This window comes from Acanthaster planci, linkage group LG15 (genome assembly GCF_054643075.1).
Source record: "Acanthaster planci isolate LZ-2023a linkage group LG15, COTS_SCS, whole genome shotgun sequence".
Classification (NCBI taxonomy): Eukaryota; Metazoa; Echinodermata; class Asteroidea; order Valvatida; family Acanthasteridae; genus Acanthaster; species Acanthaster planci.
This window is the reverse complement of record NC_141791.1, coordinates 6,714,089-6,725,438: the sequence shown is the minus strand read 5'-3', so window position 1 is coordinate 6,725,438 and position 11,350 is coordinate 6,714,089. Positions and strand designations below refer to the sequence as shown.

Sequence of the window (11,350 nt, the reverse complement as noted above, 5' to 3'; positions counted from 1 at the left end):
ATTTTCAATTCATTTAACCAACTAGGAAAGTAAAAGAGTTTTCATACATTAAAAAGGAATACAAGGTTTATTTGCGTCTATGAACTCTCAGAATTTACAGCTTATAAATTAATATAATTTATATTTCGGTGACCAAAAACCTCAAGGGTCGTACGATTTGCTTGCTCCACAACGCACAGCAAACATCTACACGTGTTAATATTTCTAATGTGTATGTTTATATTAAAAAAACAACTATCAACATCAATACTACAATCCTGTCCAATTTTCCCTCTCAAAAACCCCTGCTTATTGCCTTTAAATATATTATTGGTCTACGTATGAAGATTGGAAGACCTTAAAAGCCTAAACCAATTTTGCGCGTAAAGGACAAAAAATTAAATAGCTTCGACTAGCGGCCACAAACAACCGAACGCCTGTCCCTTTGTGTGGAAAACTCCCGAAATCTAATTCAATACCAATAATGCAAAACGTGATTTTTTAGGCAGAAATTGTTGCTTTGGCATCCAGCCTCTGGTCAATGTTTGCAAGCAAACAAGGTCACTACAGAAAGTATTGCAAATGTAGAGTGCTGTTCAAATTTATGAATAACAGTGCAAGAATTATTTGTCAGGTTGGTAGCAAGTATATGCTAGTCACGCTACATAATACTACAGCCGCGCCGGTGGTTTCGACTGAAGTTCATACAGAGACAGAACACGTCCGTCTAACGACTTGTCATCAAGTCTACTTGGAAACCGGCGGGGCGTCGACAAAGCGTGGTGCGGTGGTGACTACACCTCCATGTACTGTACATGAACAGTACGTACAGCGCCGTGTACATTTACATGTATACGTGTTCGCTGGTTCAGCGGTTGCGATCTTGAGCAGTGTACTAATGCCCGGCGACTGAGCATTGTCGAATGTCATCGAGTGACTCCAACCTCAAGTGAGTACATGCGATTTCTAGCATAAAGTTAGATCAAGAAAATTATGTTTTTTCATACGTGGTGAATTAAAACTGGTAGATTTTACTACAAAGCCTGCCGGTTTCTATGACTCTTCACCCTGGGCAATGCAGCGTCATCTCTTTCATTCTCAGTAAGTTCGTGCAACGAATTTTTCAAATTCAAAATTGTGTTGAGGAAAAAGTATCCGAGAACTAGCACATTGTGTGATAAAATTCCGTGGCATTCCGTTTTCGCTGAACTACTAATCCTTGTCTGATTGGTCTATTGTAAATTTCCGGCTCCATCAATTTTCTTTCTTTTTGTACATTAGACCACTGGAGAAAGTTGTTAACTAGTTTTATAAAGTTAACACCTTTCTGCAAATAGGGTTATCAATGATTCTGCGCGACTGGAAACACGGCTAACAGACGGTTGTTTTTTTTTTAAGACTAGGGTCAGCCATGTCACTGATCTGCCTAGCACAAGAGGTCTCAGGGGACAGCAGGCTCTTTCGGTTCTCACATGCACTGAACGGACCTGCGTATTTTGTACGGTACCTGTACATGTGCATCAATGTGGAAAGCACGTTCATTTTGGGCACGTTCAAATTTCAACCGCCGTACGTACGCCGGTACGATATTGGCATACCCCATACCTTTCATTGTAAGTAGTTTGCTTAGGCAAAGTGCGATTGAATGTACGCCAATGACGGACACATCCCAATGGTACTTGGAAGGCTTGATGAGGGTGTTGTGCTGCCAAAAACCTGTTACCTGTGTTGATTTATGTTTTACAATTGAATGAAGTGCTACACATGCAGACGAATGGATCAATGCAATCCACATGTCACTTTATCCGGAGAAGGAAGACCGTTGTATGATTTATGTACTTATCTGGGCATATAGCATGTCTGTTGTGACCCTGTCCAGCAACTGGGTTTCTAGTAGTAGTCACTTTTGTTGATGGCTCGAGGATCTTGTTCGGTGATGAGGCGGGTCGCGGCGTTGCATTTCCTCGATGCATGGAGGACAATCCCAGCTGGTTGACCAAGCGTGTGACACTTTGCTGTTTTCCTGCAGTTACCTGTGATAAACCTAGCTGCCCGTCAATTTCTCGGAGTGTCTTGAGCCTTTCTTCAAGTTGATTTACATTTGATACCATGATGCAGAAGCAAATTGCAAGTGTGGTCTGGTACGTCCGAATAACCGTTTTGTATAATTGCGCATGGAGATCTTTTGTTACTAAACTAAAATTTCTGTCGTGAAGCTCAAGATCTTGGTTGCTTTCCCAGCAGCGTATTAGGTTGGAATATCTATCTCCGCACTCAAATATAAAGATGATTGCCCTTAGACATTGCATCGAGGCAACCACGCCCCCCCCCAATATGGTGTATGATGGAAGACCAGGATCCCTTTTAGAGGAGACCTACCAATCACTTAACATTTTGCTGGATTGAACTTTATATCCCAGGTGCTAAGTTAGTTCACGAGTCCAATTCCTTTAACTAAGACAAAGGTGCATCGTCATTTGATTGCATCGTTGTATACATCATAAAATCATGCTGAAGGATAGATGTACATGAACATGACGAAGTGAGGACCCGCAAATTTTCCTTATAAGACCCCTGAGATTGGCCCCCCCCCGTAGGATAGTCTTGGCCTCAAGACACTAGGTATTCAATAACAGATCCGGCGTAGTGCACCCTCTAGCGACTCAGTAAAAAGACTAGCGCGTTTGCTCGCACTAACCAAAGTTTTAAAGTTTTGGGAATCTAACAGTAGCGGTTTAAATTTTTCTTTATTTCTCCGTGGGGTATTCCGAGGGAAACAATCAGCGATCCCAAAATGGTTCACTGTCAGTCGCACGACGGTTGTAAGCATAAGTGCTGCATGCAACACTCAACTGTGAAGTGTGACGTTCAAGCATACTAATTAGTTATGCAACGCAGTGATACCCCTGCGCACAGATACCGATTTCGAATGGCAAGCCGTCTTTTGTAACGACATGTTAATACACTACTCAAACAAGTCAAGGACCACTTTTTATTTTGTGTATACTTTTTATATGAGATATTTTACTGCTGGAAATGTGTAATTGATGTTTTGAAACATTTTTAATTTTTTTTATTCCAACGAGAAAACCATCCGGAAAGACAAACAATGGAAGAACTAGACCCCACTCATTTGCTTGGAAAAAAAATACAAGTTAAGAAAAAAGTAGTCTTTAACTTTTTTGAGTAGTGTATTTGCACCATTGATCTGATTGTATTTCGGCCACGTCCATTTCTACGAGATTCCCAAGACGTCAATGACGGAAAATCAGACACAGTTGTGTAAGGCTGCTCTACGGCATTGACGAAAATAATTATCAATCACTCGCTGACGTCTTAGACCAAGATTACTGTAGGAAATTGTGGGTGTCTCATATTTATTGGGAAGAAATATTCCTCCAGATTAACTGCTCGAAAACACTGTGATGTTGGACCCTTCGCATTTTCCTCAACCGTGCTATAATTAGCATTTCTTCGTGTATTGTTGCAATGTGTGACTATAATACTAGTGATGTGGTAAGGCCTGAATTAAGCAACCATACATTGACCGGCCAGGTGTTGTCGTTACAGTGCGCAGGCACGGGTAACTGAGCTCATTTCTAGCTTGTACAAGGCCGTAGGTAAACATAAAATAATATCTCCTCCGTTTTATTTTTCAGGAAGGGGGCAGCTTTCTTTTCATAAAGAGGATGAATTGTGTCGCTGGAGTTGAAGAATTTTCTTGACTTTTTCTGTTTCTTTTTTTGTCTAACGGAGCCTTTACTCATTTGACAGGCTTTAAAGGGTTTATGCAATGCGTTTTGTACTGCAAACCTTGCAAATGTACCTGTTTATGTTTACCCAACCCAGCCACCCATTGCCGTAAATAAACCAATTTCCTTCAACTTTAAATGTTGATATTTAGCTGTCCTCAATTTCGTTTTTTGGGCATGTGACTTGCCGCTTAAGCACATGAAAATAAGCCAGGGAAACAGTTTTTGATTCTCCCAAAAGAAGGCTTTCAATGAGCAGATTTGGGTTCACATTTGAACAGGAAAACCATATAAATGGAAGGACTGATGACTTTGCGGCAGTAGAGCCCTCAGCTGACAGGCATAGAATAGATAATAATGTTAATATTGAGCACTTTCCAGTACGTAACCTCAACTGGATGTCAACAGTTTTTATACATTACAGAAGCATCTATAGATGTGACACTAAGTTATGGAGACACGTTGAATTTCGTTGTCGTGAAGGCAGTCCAAACTAATCTTGACAGTGTATTTTCAGCAACAACTTAGAAGGTTGTGACAGAACCCAGCGAGTGATCTGACGGCTGCATCTCAAAGACGGAAGAATGACTTCATTTCACAGAAGACTGAATAGATTGAACTATAAGATGTTGGAAAAAACACTTTCTCTGGCCCTTATGACAAACTACCCATCAGATGGGCCAATACACTGCAAACACTCCGGTGGTAAAAATAACAAAGTTTGGTGTTATCTGATGATTACATAAAAATATGTTGCTTTAACACCGCTGGTGTTACTTTACTCACCTACAAGTGTTACAAGGCACTGGAGGGTATTAAAAGTAACACCATCAGTGTTCAAATGACACAAACATTTCAACACCGGTGAAAAGTGTTGGCATGGTCATCTACACCTTTTTTGGAATGTACAGTGAAAACCAGGATGCGATTGCATTAAGAAAACTTCAGATAGGAAAATTGTTTGGTTCTCAGAAATCTGACTGCGAATGAGTAATGTTTCGGAATAATGATCTATTTAACTTCTACACCAAGAAACTTCCTTTACTGAATGTCAGTACAATTAGAGTATGCATGCGGCTTTCGCAAGGACAGGTGCCCCATTGGCAGAAACAAAACACTTGGTACAGTACCTGGAATTGGTGTATAGGTGTTCAAATATGCAACTTAAAGGAATCAGTAATACATCTAAGAACTAGCAATTAAGACTCATCATGGGAACCAAAAGTTTATAATGGTCCACTAATTGTCGAGTGCTAATAAAGAATAAGTCTAAGTAGAGTTACTTTTGAGAAAGTCCACAAAAAGGAGTACATGTATTAGGAATATCAAGGCATGGACCCATCGAACCTTTATAGCTTTAAGTTAAAGTATTGACACATGCATCCGACGCTTCTTTCTCATTCTATAATGAAACATTCACTACAGATCATCATTACCATGAACCCAACTGGTCAGCCTGCTGTAGTGATGAGCTCCAGCGCCGGGGAAATTCAGCCCAGCGCGCCTCGTAAGAAAGTGCCCGGACTGAAGGGATTTTCAGTGGTCCACATCGTGCTGGCGGTTCTGAGTATCATCTTTGGGATCCTTGCCGTAGTATTTGAATGCAATTTTTCTTACGCTGGATGGGGAATCTGGAGTGGAATTTTGGTGAGTGAAGATTTCCTGAATTGTCAGAGATTGCCAGCAAACACCAAATTGCTGAAGCTATTGATAATAGTTTCGTCGCCGCTATGGCGTTCAGTGGTGTTGCAGTGTATCGGAGACGTTAATTTTGCATCCACGATAAAAGGTTTAGACAGGTTATTTCATTGACCTTTCTTATAACGGACAAGGGGCGGGCTCGACTTTACTTTTATGGCAGTAAATCAGTCATCATCGTACAATAAACAATAGATGGCGCTCTTCGTAGCTGACGCTTGAGCCAGGTTTGTAAAAGGCACTCATGGAAAAGGACACTTCTGAAAACGGTCCCAAAATGGGGGATACATTTCATCGGGAGACTTTCAGGCGCTGGTGGCAGCAGACATACCGGTCCTTACAGTTTTGGGGTATTGCCCGTACTCAGAATTACGCGCACGTGCTCAGAACAATGTGCGCATGCTCAGAGCTGGTAAAAAAAAGACCGGTGTGTTTGTTACCACCAAGCGTCCTAAACCGTCCAATTGTGCTAAACCTTGCATATAAACAGGGCGCTTCAGTCAAAAATTAAACTTGAAAAGATCATAATATTCTTGCGTTTGTGGTAAGGGGAATTATGGTAGTGAGAAATCAACATTATTTGTTGCCGATTTCGTCCCATTTTTCATCAGTTTTTCCTCGTGACTGGCATTCTGGGCTTGGCTACATGGAAACAAAACAGCAAAAGAGGCCTGGTAAGATCAGAGCTGATTCGTTTAATTAAAATGACAACATTTGAAGTACACAGGCCCCATATGTAAGCTAACCAGTAACGTTTTCATAGAATTCGGGAAAGTTTGGGCGGATAGTACGATCGATGGATTTGAAAATCCTTTTGTGTGAGAAATGGCAGAGACGTTTTTGCTATGACTACATAAGTGACATCGCAAGAAATTGAAACGAACGGTGTCTTTTGACGCTAGCATTTCCAAGTATGAATGAGCGTTTTCTTAATATTTTTTTCGTTTTGTTTCCGTTTGTTTAATCTTTGAAAAGCAGTTATAGAAAATGACAAGTGACGTGACATATGACTTTCTTAACTTATTCCCTTCACGGTAAGCATTTGTTACTGCGTTTTATTTCAGGTCATAGCCTTCATGGTGATGTCGATACTATCCTCGATTGTGGCCTTCCAGCTGATGGTTGCTTCTGTTATTGCCGCCCCTGTAGAGTTCTATTACTACTGTCACCCGTACCCGCGTGGCCTCGATTACAACTATTATTGTGGTTTCCACATGGTATATTGCACAATTAATTATCACATCAGTTTTGTAAACAAAAAACTTCGAGAGGAAGCTGCAGGAATCTTTGATTACACCAAAGCAGAGTTCTTGACCGAAATGCCGTTGACCCACGGGTTACGATCCGAAAAACTCCAAACTATTTAAGAATGGCAATTATTCTAAAGCTTGAATTACATGAAACAAGGACACACTGATATTAGGAACAAATAAACAAATATGATTTAACGAAAATGTTACACTTGGCGTGTAAAAGAGAATGGTAACAAAGAAAATGCTGATTGAAACTGGTTTACAGTAATAAGGGTAAAGAATCGTGAAAATATCTTATTTAAAAATGATATTCTTACAGGCGAGAGCTTGATAGGCACTACAGTGAAAAATGCTAGACTTGGGGGCATACACTGTGTATACAGTGTTAAAATACACGTCGGGCAGGGCAAAAAATGTCCAAAATTAATTTACATCTCCCCGGTGCAAATCCATCTTTTAAATAGTCCTTTCACAAGGCATGTCGTAAGTAACACAGTGATCAATGACACAAAATGCCTTTGTCACAGCTCATTTGAATAGCTTGTGAATTGGCTTAAGACTGAATTACTTGGAATGGACTTACAGGGACTTGTGATGGACTCAAATACAACACACTGGCCTTTGGCGTTGAGCATTAAACGCTCGAGTGCTCCAGATGCTGAGATGGTGTATAATACCGGCGAAACCAATGGAATTTCACACATCTAACACCATACACGTTTTAGTGTCGAACGAAGAATACCTTTCCGTTATTCATGACACCCAGACTTTGATATTTTCGGTGTTATTTGTGGATTTGTGTGTGCAGACACTGCGTCAGGCCATCGATGCGTTGTTGGGAATAGTAGGCCTGGCTGAGTTGACCATCAGCGTTGTGACTGCCTCTCTGTCCTGCTATGGCGTATGCCAATGTTGCAATCCCTACACTCCTGTCATGGTGCGTTAACAAACTCCTTCGGTTGATAATATTTTTATAGGACAGCTCCAAATATTGACCTTTTTTACGAGTTTCGTTTTAACAATTTTCTAAACACTTTCCTGCTATCATTTCGGAAACATGTTTTAATGTTACACAAGTTTGGAGTTTTAATGGATAGTGCCAAGCCGTTGGACTTTCATACTTCGGAATGGGACATCTAACGTCTAGCATCTCAGTATATTTGCAAAGGAATAGCAAAATTATGTTTAGCTGCTAAACACCGCTTTATATTGTATATGCATTCACGAGAAAGGTCCTTATCAGCCGTTAAAGACCATCCACGTGAGGGGATCTCTATCAATAGGACTGGCTAATCTGTCCAAGATTTTTATGAATATCTATTGAGGAGTCAAAAACTGCGAATTACCCGCAGTCCCTGAAACGACCAAGTATGGCAGGTAAAAGAAATCCAATGTACGGAGGTATAGAAGTGCCATAGTACTTGTCCGGGAATGTTACAAGAACGTACTTAATATTCTTGCATTCCCTAAAAATATCTAATATGAACTAAAGACTGGTGCTCAGAGAGCTGGAAATAATTATTATGTCCTATTACTAGCCCTAGAAACATTCCTTTAACCATTTCACCTCCCAAGGGAGTGTACGGCACAGTATAATTATGTAGCACTGACAACATCCTAAAAGTAAGGTGGAATGATAGAATCCCACAAGTGCCAACCTCTTTTGGAGGTGGGGCTCCATCTTGACTTTCCATACATGATAAGATCCTGAATCATGCCAGGATAGCAGGGCACATTATCCCAGAAGAATGCACGTTTGGTGTTGTTTGTCTCGGGGTGACGAAGTCGTTCTTATATGTCGTTTTCTTGGGGTCGTAAGGGCGAAGATATCCCAATACTTCCAGGGTGTCGTCCTCAGGTATCTCAAGATGTCGTGATCCTGTTTGCGAGATCAGTGCATCAGGTGATAAACTTTGTCAAGATTATAGCACGTTAAAAACTTACTTTGCCTCCATGTTGTCCTGGGAATATGTCACGATCTCTACGAGCCGGATGGCACTAACAGAACTCCGTTATCCGGTTAATTATTTATTAGGATTCGATACTTACAGGTTCAGTACGTTCCCCAGCAAACCCATGTACAGTTTATGCCCATGTCGACCATGGAAGCGCCCATGTCGGCCATGCAAGGACCGCAACATCAGCAGGCTGGTATCCAGTTGGCCACAACGATGAACACTCAGCAGCAACCACAGCAGCAACCATTGCAGATGCAAGCAGCCATGCAAGGTGGGCCTGATTCAAGACAAATGATAAAAATCTCCAGCCGTAACGCATGAAAATGTAATGATCATGAAAGCTGAAATGGATTGATAGCCGAACTTATAACGGCTGCTGATTGCCAACAGGAGCGTGACAGGCCCAGACATAGATGGGTGGGGGTGTACAAGGGCAAAAACGGGCTAAAAATGAAATTGAAAGTGAAAAGAAAATGGAAAGGTTTGAAGATCCCCAGTTTGCTGGAATAATTCTCATTCTGATTCATGCTTTGGACCCCCCCCCAGAAAAAATCCTATTGACGCTCAGGGTTCCACTGGATCTGTATACATGTAACACATTTTAGCGTAGCACAAGAAAATTATGTGGGCCATATATGATTAACGAAGTGACCTGCGATTAATCTCATCCACAACTCCACTTCTCGTAATTTCACCCAAATATAATATAACATTATATTTTAATATTTTCAGTTTTTTTGTTAATACCTTTAATACTGTACGTTACAGGAGCCCCGTACGTGACCAATTACAGCGCAACCCCGACCCAGGAGATGACAACCTCCCCCCAGGAGGTTGGAGGAGGACCTGTCGCAGTCGGGCTGCCTCACGACGACAAAGAGGGCCTTCTTCATTGAGCTTAAAACTTGATCAGGCAAAATGGCATGTAACGATGACATTAAAGCCTAAATCCGTGGGGACTATTTGAGCAGTCAAGAATCCACTATTGCGCCCGATACGACTAACTGCTGTTGTTGATAAACAAAGTTCAAAGCTTGCCGGGAATATTTTATATAAAACGAACGTTGATAAATACGATTTATTTGATAACGTGTTGAAGCGAACGTTTTTTTAATAGAATGACTACAAATTGGGTAGTTAATTAAATATGATCCTTTCAAAAGTAACCGTTATCAATAGAAAACAGACGAAGGAAATGAGAAAATGCTCACTCTGGGATTCAATCCACAAACATTCTGAATCATTGCTCTAATCATTTCCGTTAATATCCACAACGCACCATTAACCAGACCGATCAATCTCCTTTTTCCCCGCCTTGTGGGCCAACGATCCAAATAATGATGGTGCAGCTGTTACATAATTAAGTATTTTTTCAAGATGTAAGTCAATATTGTAGTGTATTTCCACCATGCTTTAAACGGTGACATTTTACTTTCAAAGTCTGGTGTGGGTAGTCAGCTCAGGTGCTCAAGTGTGCGCTATTGAAACATTTCTTTGAATCCACATGCTGAAAAATTGGATCCATTTATGCTGAAAAATTGTTTGTAATGCTTTTGTTATTTGCTTTTGACATTTTAGGCTGCACATCGTTCTATGGCCTGTTTGTTTCGCACGGATCCAGATTGTGATCAGTGATCCGTCATTGGCTCACTGGCTCCAGTAACGGCTTATGGATAGCGCAAACCAGTTTTAAGATCACTGATCACGATCCAGGTCTGTTTGAAACAACCAGGCCCTTAGTCGCAAAGCATGTAAATGATAAATTTAGAAGAGAGAACTTTGATTTCGGCTTATGATGCACACTGTGTATTTTTGTTAAGGTCACTGCTCATGCGTGAGACATTTTACACATTTGTAATTAGAGATTGAGCAGTTTACTGATACAGCGTGATTTGTAATAGTTTCCACTCTTACTAAACCCTGTACATGGGGAATCAATTCAATGATTGTCATTATCACTTAAATTATGATTATTGGACTGTTTTTAAATAAATGTAATGGCTCCAGAAGTTTGGATCTTGGGTAACGAGAGAAAATTATAAGGCGTTTAAAAGATAGAATCGAAATGTAATTTGAACTATGCTAAGGATCGATTTTTAACTATGAGGAAAATGCTGAGAACGACATTGAGTCCGTTTTTTCTCTCATGGGCTTTCTTTGACGGGAAGTTTTGAAAAAAGACAACCGAATTAACGTAAAACCAAAGAATTACTAGAACAGGAGCTGGATATTGCGGTGGGTTATGAACCGTGAACCTTTCTCTTTTATAAACTCGTGCACAAGTGATTTTTGCGTGCCTGCTGGAATCTTTCTTTTGTGGTTTTTTTTATGCCTTTTTGTGATTGTGTAAGGCTGTTTATAGTACAACGACAGGGAGTCAGACCAGAAATGAGAGAGTAGCGTACTGGGGGAGGAGTCATGGAACAAGTTGACCACTCCCCCTCCCAATTGCCTTTTCTGCTCGTTAGAAACAATATAGTGCATGTACAGCTTTCTTTGGATATAGGTTGAGATTATTTACGGACAAACAAAGAATTGCATGGACAATCGGTTAGAGAGGAAAATCTCCTTGTTACCCACCCTGGAATCAAAACCTTGCTTTGCTTTAGAAGAGATAGCACTGATCAGGCCATGTCTGGCTAATTACTTGACTTGAGCTAGCAATACCACACGCCCCTGTGAAAGCCGCCACTTATTGGCCTCCTGAGAT

The 11,350-nt window shown here is 40.8% G+C and overlaps 1 protein-coding gene across 4 annotated transcripts; it reads left to right on the top strand.

Annotated features, from left to right (window-relative positions):
* Window positions 1-773: 773 nt before the first annotated feature.
* Window positions 774-10,649, top strand: LOC110984661 (uncharacterized). Of its 4 annotated transcripts, none has more exons than XM_022245056.2 (7): window positions 774-928; window positions 5,157-5,378; window positions 6,041-6,103; window positions 6,494-6,646; window positions 7,491-7,619; window positions 8,734-8,911; window positions 9,409-10,649. In XM_022245056.2, the coding sequence occupies exons 2-7, from the start codon at window positions 5,169-5,171 to the stop codon at window positions 9,534-9,536; spliced, it is 861 nt and encodes a 286-aa protein (XP_022100748.2). In that variant the 5' UTR covers window positions 774-928; window positions 5,157-5,168; the 3' UTR covers window positions 9,537-10,649. The 4 variants fall into 4 exon arrangements, with proteins under 4 accessions (XP_022100748.2, XP_022100750.2, XP_022100747.2 ...); XM_022245058.2 differs by lacking the exon at window positions 774-928 and adding an exon at window positions 939-1,080; XM_022245055.2 differs by lacking the exon at window positions 774-928 and adding an exon at window positions 1,452-1,592.
* The last annotated feature ends 701 nt before the right edge of the window (window positions 10,650-11,350 follow it).